At 45.4% G+C, this 19,197-nt stretch overlaps 1 protein-coding gene across 1 annotated transcript in view; it reads left to right on the top strand.

Annotated features, from left to right (window-relative positions):
• C5H10orf90 (chromosome 5 C10orf90 homolog) overlaps positions 1-19,197 on the top strand; it is a 130,505-nt gene that overhangs the window by 35,151 nt on the left and 76,157 nt on the right. Inside the window, exon 2 of the mRNA XM_056850205.1 lies at positions 17,883-17,977. Within this exon, the coding sequence (XP_056706183.1) occupies positions 17,883-17,977 (95 nt within the window). The remainder of the gene's footprint in view (positions 1-17,882; positions 17,978-19,197) is intronic.

Raw genomic sequence — 19,197 nt, 5'->3', positions numbered from 1 at the left:
GGAGCAGTCCAAGTCAAATGTCTGGTTGTCTCTATGTTCAGATTTCAAACAGAAGTACCAAAAGCATAATCCAAACAAGGGTTCAAGGCCCAGTCCAGGGTCAGTCAGTTTCAGACGCAGTCACAGTCAACACAAGCGGTGACCACAAGTTATTCCCACAATGAGTCAGCCACAGTGGCCTGCTTAATCCCTGAAGTGGATCAGCTGCTGCACTTTACCCTGACTCATCATTCTCTGCTTGGTGAAGCTCATTAGCCTCATTACAGTCATCTGGGAGTGTCCTTCACTGAGCTTGTAGTCTGGCACTTCTCCTATCGTGTAGCTGTGCTCTGAGTATTTTGCACCTCTGCTGCAGCGCCTCTGGAGGGCTTTCTGGCAGTACTGCCTGAGGCTGAGCTTCTGGCACAGGTAAGTCCTGTGCTGGGCGCCTGTAGGTATGGGGTAGCCCTTTCTGCCTGCGGCTGCTCAGCCTGCTGTGGCTGCTCTGTTCCACTGCCTTCCTCTGCTTCGAGGTCCTCTGAGGACCTGAGGAAGCCTCAGCAGACTGACCCATGACTATCTCTTTTTAGCCTGCTGGCTTTATGGTTGCCCTTCCTGTCCACGTATTCAGTTTGGTCAAATACCCCTTCCTGTCAGTCAGAGCCTCTTGCCACCCACCGAAGTTCCCAGCTACCTTACAACAGAGACTAGTTGTGGGGACTTGCCAGGTAAGCGCAAAGTGCCTCATTGACTGTGATCAGACTTCCTGCACCACTGGTTTAATGCCAGTATCCTGATGATCCCTGGCCTGAAGGCGAGCAGTGCATATTCTTCAACTCCAGCAGAGAATGAGCAGGAGAGGGTTTGGAGAAGTCTGGCTTAAATGGCTGACAGGGATCACACAGAGGAGGATTGGTCTGGGCATGGGATGGGTAGGCTGTCTTCCACAGACAGGCATGGGATGTCTTCATTTTTTGTGAAGATCCAGAATGGGGAATGAAAGCTGTCACCCAGCGCCTACAAATTCCCTTCCATACTCTCTCAAATATTTGCGTTATATATTTCTGATTAATTCTGGGAGGGACCAGTGCATCCATTTTGGGGGAAAAATATTTATCATCTGGCAACCTGGATTTTGTTGGTTCTGCTCTGGCTTTGTGTTGACTTTCAAATAATGATGCAAGTTCTGTTCCAGGTTTAGAGAGAATGAGGCTGCTTTCCATTTGAAGGAAGCTTAGTGGATGAACAGTCATCAATTATATCCATGTAAATTTGATTGTGAGTCAAAGCATTTGTTCTGTAGAATAAATGCTTTGTTTTTAGAATATTATCGAGCCATTATTATCTGAAAATAACATGACCTGGCCCTGGTTGGGGAGGTCGGGCTAGACATTTAAATAAACAAATAAATAAATGACTGCATTTAGTGGTCATTCTGCAAAAGCAATGAAAAACCCTGCCGCCCTATTTGTTTGGGGGCACTCCTTTCATGACTGTCCAATGATGAGCAACAAATGTCAGTTTGAAAAGGTTCCTGAGGCTTAAAAGTGGACCTAAAGTTATTGCCCTCCATTGTCCTGCAAGTTCCGAAGATGGAATCTTCGCTGGAATGTCATGGCAACATAATAGTGTAAACATTCCAAGACAAGCCTGAGCTCACTGATACGCTGCTGCCCTAGCAGAGAAAGTCTGAAAACCTGAATTGTCTCGGTGACATCCCAGATCTTTAACTGAGACAATTATTTCCCCTTGTGTCGTCTTTGAATCTTTAGTGAAATATGATCCATGAAATATGTGAAGGTGAGCTTCTTTTCTTCAATTATTTATTAAGCGCCCACTATCTTCGAAGCATTTGACAGACTGGGAAAGGAATAATTTCTCTTGGACTCTAGATTGAGGGTCGTTAGGATTACTTACTATTCATACAGTTCCTTTAAGTGCTTTGTTGAGGGGAGGCATGAGATCTGTCCTGGAAAAAACTTAACCGTTTTAGCAATGAGGAACCAAACAGAGGAGATCATAATATAATAAAAATGGCCTTTTTTCGGCCGAAGAAAAGTGACAAGTGTGCCCTTGACATATGAGAGGTGGCAAAATTCACATGACACTTCTTTCCTGAAGATTAATCTTTGTGACTTTCAGTCTCTCCCTGTTTGTTGAGCCAATGCTCAAGGCCAAAATGGACAAATCAGCAGCAGCGCTATGAATGTCACCCATAAACAGAGATTTGGGTTATGATTTAAACTACAGAAGGTAAGCAGAAAAGGGTACTTAGCCCATGTCCCACTTGTCTTTCCCCCCTGAAATAACTTTTCTCCAACCATTTTTCCTGGCAAGGGTTAATTTGGGGGGAACGTCATACTCACTACCAGAAAAATGGCTGGGGAGAAGGCATTTTGGGTAGAAAACATGAGTTGGGCTAAGAGTTCAGCATCCACACCTGCCCTCTCTGTGTTGAGCTTGAAACCTCCTCCCCGCCATTTACACATTTTATAGGTTCAGTTTCACCGGTCCCAGTTAGAGGTACACAAATGAATTTTTGTTTCCATATTAGTTCTTCTTTTCTTTTTTGGTTTTGCATTTGTTTTGCTTTTTTGTTTGTTTCTGTTGGTTTTGTATGGAAAATACACTTGTACCATAATTTTCCACATCCAGTTTGGATCAAAATTGAAAGAGTTGTACCACTCCCAGAAAGGATTACACCCACCAAGTTTAAGACTGAAGTTTTGTAGGCAGTTTTTTGAGCAGATAAACTCAAAAACAACTTATGACTGTAACCTCTTTGTTTCCTATCCACTTCGGATAATTTTTGGGGGATTGTACTCTTTACAAAAGGGACCTTGTATGCCAAATTTCAGGAACAGAGGAGAAATGGTCCCAGTTTTATAGGCAATTTAAGAGAATCTGTATGCCAGAAATCTTATTGAGGCTGTATTGATTAAATGACTGCTTTCTGGATGTCACTTTCATCCCTCTTGATCTCTCCTGACTCTGTCTCCCTTCCTTCTGGCCTTACATAGTTGAAATACAGATCTGCTTTACTCTGATGACTAATGAAGTGCTTTCTTATGATGGATTTCTTACTTTCTGATGATTGATTATTATTTCCTTTAATGTCTTAATTGATTTGGTTTTGCATTATTGATTATTTTTCATTTAATGTCTTAATTGATTGCTTCCAATTTATATGAAAATCCCCCTGGGGGTTTACATATCTGGCCGCATTTCATTGTAAAGTTTTCAAGATGTTACATGATCTGATTTTGTTTAAATCCTCAAACTTTTATTTTAATTGCCTAAAAAACTAGGACACTTTCTACCATCTCTCTGACATTTAGCAGATAATTATATATTTATCATGCGGTATGATCCCTAAAACAGATCATCCAAACTGGATCAAAAAAAATAAGTTACCGCTGGAAATGCGTTCCCATTAAAAACAATAGAAACAAAAACCAATGTAACGTCTGGTGTAATGGAATTACTGAGGGACTACGTTCCCCAACAGCCCTTACCTAAGTAACAGTTGCTTTTTTCCTGAGGAGGGAGGGCAGAGATAAAGTGAGAGAAATAGGCTTAGCAGGCGCCCGGTAATGGTGGGCAACTCCACCTAATTATTGCCGATGCCCGCCAACACTCATCTGGTTAGCGGGTGAAAGCAAGCCAGCAAAACGGCAGGGGTGGTGATCTTTGTTGTCATTTCTGGTATGACCTGGAAGCACTGGCATTGCAACAGGAAATTCATTGGCAAGTGCCACAGTGCCTGCAGAGTGAAGCTCTAGTACTCACCCGGAACCTATGGAGTTATGGGGCAAGTGCTAGAGCCTTGCCCTGATGCAGCAGTGGCACTTCCAGGTTGCACTGGCAGTGATGTCATCGTGTGACGATGAAGGTAGCTCCCCTGGCAGTAAGTACCCACTTCCCCCCAGCTGCAAGGCCATGCCTGGGAACCCTATCAGGGAAAGGACAGAGGAGAGGTCTGAGGGGAAAACTGCAGGAGAGACAGGGCCTTTGAGGGCTGCAAGGACACCTGTGGAGCTTGTGGAAGATGAAGCAGAGGAGTTGGCCTTCTGCAGTGAGACTGAAGCTCCAGTTAGAGACCTGTTACGTTGGCTGTGTAAGTAAGTAAATCTTTATCATGGCCAAAGAGCAGAATGCTGTTATATACATAGAATTAAAAGTGTAACATAGGTTATAAATATAAGTATCATATAATTAATCAGACTCCGTATGATGGATAATCATTCGTCACCACTAAAATATAAGATAAAATAATACTAAAACAAATGAAAACGGGTAAAAGAAGATATATAATAATAACTGCTTATGATCCCTTCCTGTACCAGTGCAGCCCAAGATTTCCTGAGCTTTAAGACCAGCCAGCCAGATTTTGCCACCTTAAAAGTTATCTCCTGATTCTTATCTGATAGCACAGTATAAAGATAAAACGTTCTATTCTTCCCTGGAGAGCCCTTCCTCATAGGAACAATCAAAGCATCCTGAATACATTTGTAGATGTTACCGTCAAAAACAACATGTTCTAAAGATTCAGTGTGCCCCTCTTTACATAAATATTCACAATCCTCGAGTGGAATCCTTTTGTACCTACCCTCTGGAATAGCTGAGGGGAGTGCATTATAATGCAACAAGGTAAATGCTGTCCTATAATCTGGATTGTCCAGATGTTGGCTGTGTCTGGCTAGGCTTGGGAAGAAGGGCCTGGAATTTGGGAGGGCATTCCTGGGGCTTAACTGGCAAGCACACAAGGTCTTGTTGAAGACTTACCTTTGGAACCCAGTTATTACTTCTCACCACATCTCACTCGAAGCTTCCCCATTTACTTAACTCAGTACAGCTCTTGTTGCTATTAGCTACATGTCCGTACAATTGCTGGAACTCACCAGGGTTGATAATAGAAGTGCCAGCCCTTAAGGGCCTTCCGCACTTGCCTGAAAGCTTATTTTCTCAGGCACACTACTAATTTGTATTGATGTTACACTAGTAACCTGAAACTGAGACGCTCTGTTTCTGTCTCTTCAGAGATTTTTCTTCAAATTAAACATCACCTTCCTACTCTAAACCACAATTGATGTCAGGAAAGGCTGTGGAAATCAGACTTATTAGAATAACTCTGATCTAGGCAGGAAATTCCCTGCCTTCTGTTTGTATTATGGTATGTGTGCACCAAGTTAGGCTTTTATGGAATATAGACAGACAACCCTTACACCCATTTCAGAAAAAAGTAAAGAAAAAGCTTTACTTTTATATTCGTTAATTGGTTACAAAAAGGAAAAGTATGTCATTCAGCAAAAGTTGATTAAAAACTACTGAGCAAAGGGACATAAAATGAGTGATAAGTATATCCAATTCATCCTAGATGTAAAATGCACTCCCTATGATGGTAAATTGAGAGGTAGGCAAAACAGTCTTAATATTTCTCAATTTCTGTTCAGGCTTTTTTTTTTTTAAGTCTCACATACCTCTTTCTCTCTAAAAGAGTGAGTGTGAAGGTGTCTAAGTGAGAGAGAGAAATTAAAGAATAACAGGGTTGCAGGTAGGATATCAGCTAAGCAGGTTTGTGAAGACAAGACTGATAGAAGTAAAGCAGCGGCTTGGGCCCCTGCTGGAAGCTTTATAATCAGCTACCAGCCACTTCCAAGAATAAATTGTACAGACTGACAGTCTCTTCAGTGCATGAAAGTCTTCCAGCTTGATGCCTTCCTGTTTGGGAGAAAGTGGGGACGGTGGAGAAAGAGGAGCGAATTCTGGCTCTGGCCAACCTTCCAAAGCAGAAAGCACTTTGGGGGCTGGGAATACCTTAGGGAGTGTGGGGAAGAGCAGGAGGGTCTGTGTTTCTCTGCCTTCAGTCTAGAAAAAAAGCTGACCCAGAGGCTGTTTGTTGCATCCTTATTTGTTATGGCAAAATGTATTTTATCACAAAGATTGACCCATAGCTGTTCCTCTGACATTTGCCTCATAACGTCATCAAACGATTATTCTTGTGTTACGCTGGCTTCCTTTTAAACATGAAGCCACAAACTTCCTTTTACAAGGTCACTATTTGTCTGACCTTTTTTCCCCTCACAGGTCACAAGAGATAATTCAGAATTAGCAGGATGTCTTTCACCAGTTATGTAGAATCTGACGACAGGTTTGCCATAACTTCTGAGAAGCCAATGCTGAATCATATTACACAACTATTTATAACTCAAGTATCTTCTGAGCTAGTTTGTGTGTGTGCATGCACACTGGGGGTGGGGGAGAAACAAAAATTGTACTTTTAGGATCTGGATATATCGGAGCAAAAAAAATATTGATATTCCCAGCTTCCCAGGTTCCAAATACCGGTATGGTATTTGGATCTGGTATTTTTTTTTTTAGTTTCCAATATTTTTCAGCTCCATTATTCCCTATGTGGAAACTTTTCGAGGGGCTGGGGTATGTGTGTTTAAAGGCACTGGCACCAAAATTGCAGGGGAGCTGCTGGTGCATGTCCTTTAAATAATCCCTAAATTTCAAGCCAGTTGGACCAAGGTGCCCCGAGCCATTTTCCTCTGAGGCAAGGGCATCTTGGAGCTGTGGTTGTTGTCCACACCCTATCCGGGGAGGAAGGACTCAGTCTGAATTCCTGTTGCTCCTAGCGGGACATCAGACCCCTGGAGCTCAGTCTTTTAGTCCTGCCTAGAGGGGAGAGCAGTGAATTTCACAGCTCTGCGTATTTAGGGTTTAGGATAGAGATTTGTTCGTTTTTTCCCTTTGTTTTTTCCTCAGTCCTCCTCTCGTTCCTTCCCTTCCCAACCATCCCCGTGTCTATCCCTTCCCCTCAAGTCCCCGTCGGGATCGGGGAGAAGAGTCGGGGGGATGGCGGGGGATTCCTCTTCTCTCTGAGGAAGACTACAGAATGGGGCTGGTCCAATTTGCCCAGGAGGACGACGGTCCACCCACTGGCCGTGAATGTGGACCATTGGTGGCAGAAGAAGAGAGCGGAGAGCAGCGGGGCGCCCGGGAAGCGGCCACACAGCCAAAAATAAAAAAGGCGCAAAAAGCTGCACTGAGTCATTCTGGCCCCAAACGGAGAAAGCATCGCAGCAGCAAACTCGACTTCACAGCGAAAGTCAGCGGGAAGGGACCTGCTGCCTATTCGCAAGTCCAGCTATCCAGTACAGCCTTGCCTGCGACTCCGGATCCCATGGCAATGGAGGCAATCCCGACGGGAGGTGGTAATGTTCCCCCTTCCCCTTTGGAACCGGCAATGGGGCCGTTCGCGCCTACTTTTACTTCCCTCTCGTTAGATCCTAAAGGGGGCCGATTCATTTCTATAGAACAGGTGGCGGCCACCCAATTCCTTTCCAACCCCTTCCCCGCACCAGGGGTGACGGCGGGGCGGGTTTTGTCGGCCGAGCAGGCAAACAACTTAGTCAGTTTAGCCTTGCAAAGACAGTGGCAAGCGTTCCAGGCATTTCAAATGCTCCTCCCTCAGTTCCCATGGGCGCCTTCCAATGGGTCTCCATCCACCTCCACCTCCCAGTCCCACACTGTAGGGGAGGAGGAAAGTTCAGCTAACTTAATGGGACCTTCTAGGGGGGAGACCTCAGGTTCATGGCCCACGAAGGCATCCATGAAGGTTCAAGCACAGACAGCCTCTCTAGCTCAGTCTGTCTCCCCCAGCCACCATGACTCCCTCTCCTCTGACCAGGAGTCGGCAGGCGAAGGCCGCGAGGAAGGGGAGTTTGATTCTGATGACGAGACTCCTCGACCTGACGAGCAGCAGCCTAGACTGTTTTCGGGGGAAGACTTCCAGGGACTGTTAGTAAAGGCTATGCTGGCCCTGGATTTGAATGAGGAACAACAAACCTCAGAGGAGCCCAAAACCAAGTACAAACAGGGGGTTAAAGAGTGCTTTCCAAGGAAGAAGGCACAGAGCAACCTGGTACTTTCCCAGAGTTTTTCATAAGGGCTCTCACGGATGACTGGGACAGCCCGTCATCCAACAAACAAGTACCAGCTCATGTTAAGAAGCATTACAGTTTGGCACCCCATGCTATGCAGATGCTGAAGGTCCACCTAGTGGATGCCCCTGTTGCAGACATCCAAGCCCCCGGGTTGATTCCTGAGGATGGGGTAGGCTCCATCCGCGACCAGTTGGACAGGAAAACAGACCATCCGGCAAGGAAGGCCCATGAAGCCTCGGCCTTGGCCATCCAGGCCAGCGCTACCACATCCATTTTCGCAAGGGCATCTTATTTGTGAGTCAAGAAGCTCATCCAGTTGGTGCTGGCAGATAACTGCCGGGTCATAGGAGGCCTGGAAAGAGTGCTGAGCACCATTACCCTTATGACAGACGCCTCCCTGGACACGATGTCTTTTGCGGCCTGGTCCATAGCTTCTACCTCCATTAGAAGGGCTCCCTGGCTCAGAGCCTGGCCCGCTGATTTTAGGTCCAAAACCATCCTCATGTCCTACCCCATTAAGGAGGGGCGTCTCTTCGGGGAAAAGATGGACGGGATACTGATTGAAACCAGGGACAAAAAGCACCTGCTTCCAAGGCAGTTACGGAAGGAGAATAGAGCTCCGTCCTACCCTTCCTTTCATTCATCCAAAGTCTCACCCAGGTATTGGGCGGACTATAGGAAAGGATCTTGGAATGCCAATAAGCCCTTTCAGAAAGGGGGGAAATTCCAGAGGCAGGGGCAGTCCAGACCTGACAAAGGGGACAAGTTCCCCAAGAACAACAACTCCCAGTGATGCCACCCTTCTGGGGGTGGGGGGGAGACTTCAGGCCTTTAGCCCCATATGGGCCAGATCCACCACGGATTCATGGATCTTTCAAATAATTTCACAGGGGTACCTCCTGGAATTCTCTTCCCGACCTTGGGTCCGTTTCCTTACTTTCCCCATTCCCCTAAGAAAGGACAAGAGGGACAGAACCAACAAGGCCATTCAACATTTGTTGCTGATCAGGGCCGTGGAGAAGGTTCCCACTTTAGAGAGAGGGTTAGGAGTATACTCCATCTTCTTCACTGTCCCCAAGAAAAACGGGGACTGGAGGGCCATCCTCAACCTAAAGTATATAAACAGGAGGATGAAGTGCAAGCACTTCTGGATGGAAACGCTAAGTTCTATAGTCGAATCCCTCCAGCCAAATACATTCATGACGGCAGTGGATCGGACAGAGGCTTACCACCACATGCTCATCCACCCCTCTCACAGGAGGTTCCTTCGATTTACACATGGCACCGACCACTACCAGTTCAGGGCCCTCCCATTTGGGTTAGTTTCTGCCCCTCGGGTATTTACAAAGATCCTGGTGACAGCTATAGCCACCTTCAGACAGGAATCCATCCAGGTACACCAGTACCTGGACGACATCCTGATCTGCGCTCCATCCAGGGAACAATCCCGGGCTCATACCACCAGAGTGGTTCAAACCCTTCAGGCCCATGGGTATTTAGTGAACTTTGAGAAAAGTTCCCTCAACCCTTCACAGGTCATGGTACACCTGGGGGTCCGAATAGATTCATGGACAAATTTGATATCCCTGTCCCAGGAGCAAGTAGAGAAGATTCTTCTGCTGGCTTCATCCGCCGCCAGGTCCAGGCTCGCTAGACTAATGTCCCTGGCAAAGTTACTAGGGCTTATGATTTCTTGTATAGCGGTGGTACCCTGGGCCAGGTTCCACTCCAGACCATTGCAATGGCTCCTTCGTCCTCATCAAAGGGACATCGAAAAAAAGAGGGACAAGGCTATCTCACTACCTCTCTCAGTACGAAAGAGCCTACGCTGGTGGGCGACCAGGTCCAATCTATGCAAGTCTACTCAGTAGCTGCACGAGGACCCTCTACAGATATTTATGGATGCCAGCCTGGAGGGTTGGGGAGCTACCGTCAATGGTCAGATAGCCCAGGGTCAATGGTCTCCACAGGAGTCGACAATGCATATCAACCTATTGGAGCTGCGGGCAGTGAGACTGGCACTCCTGCGATTCTCGGCAGACCTTCGCAATCATCACATCCTAGTCAGAACGAACAACACAACTACCAAGGCCCACCTGAACAAACGGGGGCACAAGGTCGACGGTGCTGCATCAGGAATCAGTCAATATCTTCAAATGGGCTCAGGTCAGGGTTCTATCGCTACGGGCAGAACACATAAAGGGAACCCTTCAACGTGGAAGCCGATTGGTTGAGCCGACGGTACATCGACGAAGGGGAGTGGTCCTTAGATCAAGACTCCTTTCATCTCATCACTCTAAGATTTGGTCTTTCAGAGGTCGATTTATTTGCCTCTTCAGACAATTCCAAACTTCCAAGATTCTTCTCGAGATACTTCCACCCAGAGGTGGAGAGAGTCGACGCCCTGCTCAACCCCTGGCCGAGGACACTCTTATACGCCTTCCCACCCCTTCCAATTCTGCCCAAGGTCCTTTGCAAAGTTCAAGTGGAAAAAGCCAACGTTCTGCTAGTGGCCCCCTTTTGGCCCTGCAGGCCATGGTTTGCCACTCTGTGTCAACTGGCAGTTCAGGAACCTTGGCGGATCCCGTCAGAACGGGGGATCCTTCAACAGGGGCCTCTAGTACACCCAGGCCCCCATTGGTTCTGCTTGACTGTCTGGCACTTGAACAGTTGAACCTTGTCAGACTGGGGTACTCGAAAGAGGTAGTAGCTACCATTCTGGAGGCACGCAGACCAGCGACCCATCGCATATACTCCGCATCATGGAAAACATTCATAAGATGGGCACGTCGAAAGAAATTCGATCCCCTACATCCAGGGGCCAGCAACATACTGGGGTTTCTGCAGGAGGGAGTTTGTTTAAACCTGTCGGCCTCTACACTGCAACGTCAGGTCGTGGCCATCACTACGGTTATACCTCTGTTGGAGGGGGTGACGACTTCCAAACACCGGCATATCGTCTCCTTTCTGAAGGGAGTGTCCCAAACACGTCCCCCAACTGTTCACCAGTTTCCTACCTGGAACCTCAACCTCATTCTCAAGGCTCTAACTAAGGCTCCATTCAAGCCCCTTCGTGCTGTTCCATTGAAGATTCTTAGGATGAAGGTACTCTTTCTCGTAGCCATAACATCAGCACGGTGCGTTTCAGAGTTGAGGGCCCTTTCCATACAACAGGGCCTGTGTATTTTTCACAAGGACAAAGTGGTCCTAAGACCGGACCCCACCTTCATTCCTAAAGTTAACTCTCCTTTTCACCGTGCCCAGGACACTTCCCTGCCTTCATTCTGCCCAAAGCCATCTTGCCCAAGGGAACGAGCATGGCACTCACTGGACTTGCGTCGAGCATTACGCATTTTCATCAATAGAACAGCGGATCTCAGAAAAATGGACTTTTTGTTCATTAACATTTCAAACCCCAATAGGGGGAGCAGAATATCAGCAGCTTCCATTAGTTATGCACTAAAGAGCACCATTGCAGAGGCACACAAAGTTTCCAAGGTTCCTGTCCCACGGGGCATTATGGCCCATTCGCTCCACAGCGCCTCTACAACTGCGGCATTTGACAAGCAATCTCCAGTTGACTAAATTTGCCGGGCGGCCACGTGGTCCACAGTCTCAACTTTCGTCAAACAGCCAGTTTCAGACTTGCGTTTTGGTCCCAATACCTGTCTGTTAAGTAATAGAAAAGTTCCTTCCTGTTTTGGTTGGTTGATGTTACAGTTTGTCCTGTTATACCTTGTTTATTCCTGTCTAAGAGCTAGGCAAGCCTGTGACTGAGCTCCAGGGGGCTGATGTCCTGCTAGGGGCAACAGGAATTCAGATTGAGTCCTGCCTCCCTGGATAGGGCGTGGACAACAACCCACAGCTCCAAGATGCCCTTCGCCTCAGAAGAGAAGGAGCCCTCACGGTAAGTAGTCAAGGCTCCGTTCTCCATTGTTTGCTCTTGGGGGGGGGGGGAACTACAGTAAACCCCAGGAATCTCCCTCATAGTAAAAATATTGCTTAGCCCAACCAAGGTAAAACCCAAGAATCTGAAACTATGTAAAATGCGAGAATCCACAAAACCCGTGAACTGGACGTAAACAAACTCCAACAAAGAACGAACTTTTAAAGTCTCAGAAATTACCTCATCCTTATTGCTTAGTACAATGCGTGCAATTTTCGTTTAACCTCGAAAACAGTTGTTAGTCTTTTTAGTTACCAGTACAGAGTGAAATTGAAGAGTGTAACTAGTAATCATATCTGACTCCAAAGGCACTTTGTATAAAAATTCAGAAACTGTTCAAAAGGAGTTCATTGCACTGTGCTTCTAAGAGCATTGTGGATTAGTCTTGCAGGCAATTTTTAGTTTCGTTTTCAATGGATCCTTTTCTGTGCCTCAAAAGCAAGCTTCTCTTTCTCTCATGATATCTCCTCAGCCAGAAAGAAAGAAGAAAGAGAGAGAAATTGGTGGGAGGGATGGGGTGGGAGGTACTGTGGTGTACCTGGTTTTGTCTTGTTTGGCAGGTAAGAATGGAGAGGTGTTCTTTGTTAAAACTGTAATCTATAAGCTGATTTCGATTAAAAGGTTTTTCGAAACGCAGTAGCCAGTGAGTTCCAGAGGCGTTTGGTCTAACCATACACATATTTACTCAGAGGTAAGTCCCACTGGGTTCAATGGGGCTTATTTCTGTATAATCATGCATAGGATTACTGCCTTAAACAGATGAAGCTGCCTAATACTTAGTCCGACCTTTGATTCATCTAGCCAGTGAACAACAACATGGCCCCTGTGGGCCCTGCGGCGCCTGCCAGTGAATTTCCTGGTGCTCATTTGCTTCTTCCCCGGGACATCTCATCCCCAAAGCAAAGGGCCAGTCCTGGCTTTCCTCCATCTCACTGGAGCAGCAAATCCCAGAAACAACTGAGTTCATAGTAGGATGATGCATGCCTTGCAACTACCCAACATGTTGCGATTATCCTATATATCCCATAGCAGCTATTTCCTGATTGGCCCTGGCCCTCCATTGCAACCATTTTGTGGTGGCGCCATTCCCTGTTCTCAGAATTCTAATAGCGCCCACAGGATCAACGAGATTGGGGACCCCTGATATAGCCCTAAATTGTATATTCTGATTAGCAGTGGGTCTCAGCTAGAGGTCATTCCTAGCCATGGTGCCTAAGATTTTATCTGTAAGTGCCCATATCTCAACTTTCCCTTTAGATTCAAAGTATGCAATCTACCACTAAACTATTCCTCCCAACGCAGTCTGTAAAAACTGTATCTGAAAAAGTGGACCCTGCCACCAGAAAATATGCCAGTCTTTAAGGTGTCACAGAACTCGCAGTTCTTGGGAAACTATTCAGTTCTATTTCTGTAATAAATTCTTTCAGATGCTAATTTAATCCATTTAGCTGTGAATGGGTAGGGCTTATAACAAACCCAATGACTATATAGAATGTGCATTTTGTAGAATGGACAAAGCCCCAAATATAAAGAACCTATGGGTTGCTTGAAAATGTCCACCCTTTTTGGAAAGAAAATTTCTTCAGCAGAAAATGTATATGTTGTACAGCATTTGAGCTTGCAGTAAAAAACAGGTTAATAAATTAGTCACAGTTTTTATTTGAAAAAAATTTCAAGTGTTTGTTAATTTAGATAAGATTGAAGATATCCAGTTTACTTCTTCGTTTACTTCTTTGTGCTTGTGGCAGAATAGAAATCTGATTTGTTAAAGAATTGAATTATCTGATTGTAAAATGGCAATATTGTGGTGCAACTGGATTTTAAAGCTAGCTAGTAGAAAATAAAGGTTGGCTATCAAGCCCATCCATGACTTACAGGTCCAGATATTCATGGTGTTATGTTGATAGTAACTGGGCCACTTGGGGAGATGTAGTTGCTCCCAATGGATATGACAGTAGATAGCACAAGCAGTATGATCTAAAGTGGTTCAGACTAGCATCCACCGCTCATATGGAGGAGTGGGGAAACAAACCCGGTTCTGGAGAAGAGATGTCTTTGTGTATGGAGACCTGCATGGGTGAAGATTCGCTTGCTGTGTGGTTTGGCTCACTTTCTTGAGTGATTAGCTGCTTTGCAGTGGTTTTGATTATTGTTAAGGTACTCGTCTTTCTTTCTTGAGCGATAACGTTCTGCATGGATTTTGAGTTTCCTGTACTGTGACTTCACGAGCTCAGTGTTTTGGCTTACTTTCTTGAGTGAGTTGCTGCTGTGCTGAGTTTTGATATTCTGCCATGCAGTCCTTTCTTAAGATCTGCTGTGCATGAGTTTTGATTTTTCTCTGTAGGTTTATTTTTTTCAGTTAGAAACTCTGTGACTAAGTGGGGCTGAGAGAGTGTGACTAGCTCAAGGTCACCCAGCTGGCTTCATATGTAGGAGCAGGGAAACCAACCCGGTTCACCAGACTAGCGTCCACCGCTCATATCTATGAAATGGATTATTTTCCAGGATGTGTTCTAAATGCTTAATTGCAAGTGCTTAGTAATTTGGCGTCTTTATGAGTAAATACTTAAACTACAGTGTTCTCACCTGCTTGAGTTACATGGTCTTTTAGTTCTTGCTTTGTGCACGTGGAAACTAGGAACCCAGACTGTGGTAGGTTTATCCATGTAGGCTTGTTATTGTGTATGGGTATATCACTTGGGTATGTGTGTAAGTACATAGAACAGCTGTGTACCTTGCTTGAATAGGGTACTTTTTGTGGGTTGTGCCCTTTTATACCTCAGCTCTGCACTGGGCCACATGGTTTGCGCCTTTTGATCCCACTGGCCATGCCCCCGGTTGGGTGGGCCATGGCTCTGTGCTGCCCCTTGCCAGATGCCTGCCTTCTTTGGCAGCTCAATTGGGATATCAAATCAGTGTGTTCCAGGTATTGTAAAACAAATGTGACTTCTGCAGTTGATTTGGTTGGGTTGTAGATTGCAAACCCAAGAATTTGGGAGAGATAAAAAAAGTTGTTTAAAATCATGCCCAGGCTCTTCATGCTCCCTAAATAGTTTATAAATTATAGTCAAATTTCTACTTCTTGCAATTTACCCTTGGGCTCTCAAGTTTCAGGCTCTGGCAGAGGATGAAATTATAAATACAGAAATTATAAATATATATTCAGAGTCATGAGGCTTGAAGGAACTGAGTGATCATCACAGCCACCCCTGCCCTGTTCATCTGTTCATTCTGCCCACATCCGCTTTAGAACAGAGTCTTGCTCTCTGTGAGGTGATAAAATGCTGAGGTGGTAGAATGGGCCATACTATTTCATACTGCAAGCAGGGCATGCCGCTTTTGAAATTCCCATCATTAAAAAAAAAATCTCCCTGCAAATTAAACAAAAAACAAACAAAAATCCAAGCACATTGGGGACAAAGGTCTTGTCCAGACTTACTTTACTATATTGTATATTGTTTCTTATTTGCAGGTGTTTTTTTTTTCTTCATAGTGGAGCTTTCAAGAGTATGATCTAAAGTGGTTCAGTCCTTTCCACCGCCTCCTTCTGCTGCATGCATGGACCAGAAAAAATAGGGTTGCCACGTCCCTCTTCACCACCGGCAGGAGGTTTTTTGGGCAGAGCCTGAGGAGGGCGGGGTTTGGGGAGGGGAGGGACTTCAATGCCATATAGAGTCCAATTGCCAAAGCTGCCATTTTCTCCAGGTGAACTGATCCCTATTGGCTGGAGATCAGTTGTAATAGCAGGAAATCTCCAGCTAGTACCTGGAGGTTGGTGCTAGAGAGATGCACTAGAGAGGAAAAGTAGTAAAATGATTGAGAAGGCTCAAACAAGTGAGCTATGCTAAATGTTACAGGGGACCGGAATCAACAGCAGCAGCAGCAGCAGTAATAATACTTCCATGGTTATAAGCCAATGTGACCTGGAAGAAGGTTTAGTTTAGGGAAGGGCTTCAGCTCAGGTAGTAGAGGCCAAGCTTGGCATGCTGTAGGTCTCAAGTTCACTCTATGGCATCGCCAGTTAAAAGATTCTCAGGAAGCAGGACTGGAAAGGCCTCCACCTGAGACCACACTGATCTACTTCCAGTCACATTAGACATTATGGGCTAGTGCCCAGTTGAATTACTACTATGAAATTTATAGGAGATGACCATGGAAATTTGTAGGTGACAAGACCCCTGTAGTGGCGATGGCAGAGAGAGCCAGCGTGGTGTAGTGATCAAGAGCGGCAGATTCTAATCTGGAAAACCAAGTTTGATTCTCCATTCCTCCGCATGAGTGGCGGACATTAATCTGGTGAATCGGGTTCGTTTCCCCACTCCTCCACATGAAGCCTGCTGGGTGACCTTGGGCTAGTCACAGTTCTCTCCAAACTCTCTCAGCCCCACCTACCTCACAAGGTGTCTGTTGTGGGGAGAGGAAGGGAAGGTGCTTGTAAGCCTCTTTGAGACTCCTTAAAAGGTAGAGAAAAGTGTGGTATAAAAACCAACTCTTCTTCTTCAAGAGGGGAGAACTAGTTGGCCCCTTTTAGTGTGGGACCTATGGAAGTTGATGATATTTGTTTTTATACAGGGCTTAGATTGGTTCCAGGTGGTGTAAAGTGGGGCTTACAGAGAATCTTTGGGGCCAGTGGCAGGTCTTGGTAGCTCTGGTTCCTAAGCTTCAGTTGATTCAAAATGCAGCAGCAAGATTGCTGGATGGTGTAAATCAGGGGTTTCAAACTCATTTGTTATGAGGGCTAAATATGACATAAATGTCATGTGGTCAGGCCGGGCCCCTCCTTGCCAGCCCAGATCAGGACTGGGGAGGGTGGCTGGATCATAGGCCAGATGAGTGCTTTCAAGGGGTCAGAACCGGCCTATGGGCCCTATGTTTGACAGCCCTGGTGTAAATTATCGGGAACAATATATTTCCACTGCTGAAAGAAAACTGGCTGTCATTTTGTTTCTGGGCACAAATCAAAGTACCTTTACCATCAAAGCCCTAAATGGTCTGGTATCTAAAGGGTTTGTTTCAACTGTAGGGACCTGCAGCAGAGATCTTGTTTAAGGTCTGTGCTCTTTGTGCTTCCACTTTCAAAGGGAAAGTGGGTGACTGCCAGAGAGACAGAACTTTTTTCTGCCTCACCTTTGGATTGCTTTCCTTGCAATGCATAATTTAGAACCAAACTTACTGAGTTTCAGGTGTTGCCAACTCTGCTACTGTGTTGGCATTTACTGTTTTGTTGCTTGCTTGCTTGGATTTTGTTGCTTTGGTTTTATGGTATGATTAGGGTTGCCGACCTCCAGGTACTAGCTGGAGATCTCCTGCTATTACAACTGATCTCCAGCCGATAGAGATCAGTTCACCCTGAGAAAATGGCCGCTTTGGCAATTGGCTCTATGGCATTGAAGGCCCTCTCCAACCCAAACCCTGCCCTCCTCAGAATCCACCCCCAGGCATTTCCCAACCCAGAGCTGGCAGCCCTAGGTATGATCATTGTTTTTACATGGCGACTTTTAATTCTTAGTTATATGCTGCTGATTTAGTCCTCCTAGATTTCATTCTTTCACGATTTCATTGGTTTAATTTTTGAACTGCCTTGTGAGCTTTTAGTTGAGCGTGCAGAATAAAAATGTTTTAAAGAAAGAGAGATGGGCCAGGATTCTGAGGCTGGTACATATGTTCAGTTATTGACAAAAAAATAGTTGTTGTTTAGGCCATAAATTTGATGTAAAGTTCATCCAGTGGGTGTCTATAAGAGAAACTTTTCTTGGCCCATGAGAGGAGGGGGGGTCTTTGGTACCAGACTTCCAAATGGTAGCGGTGGCTTCCCAGTAGGGTTTTAGCTACTGCAGCTGTGAGCAAAGAGATACCCATGTTTTCTCAGATAAGTAGCTCCTAGATAATCTTAATTAATCAGGGACATTCTAAGGCCTTTAGTAGAACTGAACTTTATCTCTGGTTTGAGCTGTACTTTCATATGATTGCAAGTTGCTAATTATCTTTCATCTTTTTTTCTTTAGGAAGAAGAGAAAAGCTTTATGGAATTAATGCTTGGAAACCATGCAGAAATATTCAGTATAATAATGCCGCAGAGAATGAGTCAAGCTTCCCAAAGGTACCAAAAAAAAATTCAATGGAGCTTCCATAGTAGTCAGCAGAATGCACTGAGCTTTAAAAAAAGATCATTTATCTGAATTCAGTGTGTGTCACCATTTGTTTGTGGTTTAGCCAGACTTTACTTACTCAGCAAAAGAGTCAATAAAGGGGCAGCTAAAATGTTGCATTTCTGGTGGCAGCATATTTATTAGTTCATATACTTTTCACATTCTTGTAGAAGACTAACCAAAGTGCAGGGTTAAAGGGGAAACACAGTTGTCAGAAACATCGCTGGTCCAATGTTACAAGTCAATGAACGTGGCAGGTTTTCCAGAGTGTGGATTATTTTCCAGAAAATGTCTCCCTGCGTTGCCAACAAGTGGCTTGACTTGAGCTTGCAATTTCCAAAATTCGTCTCCTTTCTCAGGGTCTGTTTTGATGCAATATTTAAAGGCCAATCCCATAGCAAATGTAAGATCTGCCCAATGGTAGAATCAAACTCTTTGCACCATTATAGTGTCATATATTATGGTTGCCATTACATGGCCATCACATTGTTTCAACTAAACGCAGAAGGTATTGCATGGGTACAGTGTGCTAACTGGTACAGTTCCACCAGGAGAGAAACTTCCTGAAACCAGAAAGTGTGGTGTAGTGGTTAAGTGGTGTGGACAGCATGGTGTAGTGGTTAAGAGCGGTGGTTTGGAGCAGTGGCGTCTGATCTGGAGAACCGGGTTTGATTCCCCACTCCTCCACAAGAGCAGCAGAGGCTAATCTGGCGAACTGGATTTGCTTCCCCACTCCTCCACATGAAGCCAGCTGGGTGACCTTGGGCAAGTTACAGCTCTGTTAGAGCTCTCTCAGCCTCACCTACCTCACAGGGTGTCTGTTGTGGGGAGGGGAAGGGAAGCTGATTGTAAACCGGTTTGTGTCTCCCTTAAGTGGGAGAGAAAGTCGGCATATAAAAACCTACTCTTCCTCTTCTTCTTCCTCCTCCTCTTCCTCCTCCACTTCCACCTTTTAAGGCCAGGCAGTGAACCTAGCTGACATTGGCTACAATCCTATGCACACTTATGTGGAAATACTCCTTACTGAACACAGTGGGACTTAATTCTGTGGAGACGTACGTAGGATTGTGTTGATAAAGTGGTTTGGAAACACCCGTTCTGGTTTACCAGAATCACAGTGCAATTCTGTGTCAGCTCTCTCTCTCACCTTTTTGCTTTAAATGGCTGCTCA

Source organism: Euleptes europaea, chromosome 5 (assembly GCF_029931775.1).
Source record: "Euleptes europaea isolate rEulEur1 chromosome 5, rEulEur1.hap1, whole genome shotgun sequence".
NCBI classification, from domain to species: domain Eukaryota; kingdom Metazoa; phylum Chordata; class Lepidosauria; order Squamata; family Sphaerodactylidae; genus Euleptes; species Euleptes europaea.
This window is presented reverse-complemented; position numbering and strand designations above follow the sequence as displayed.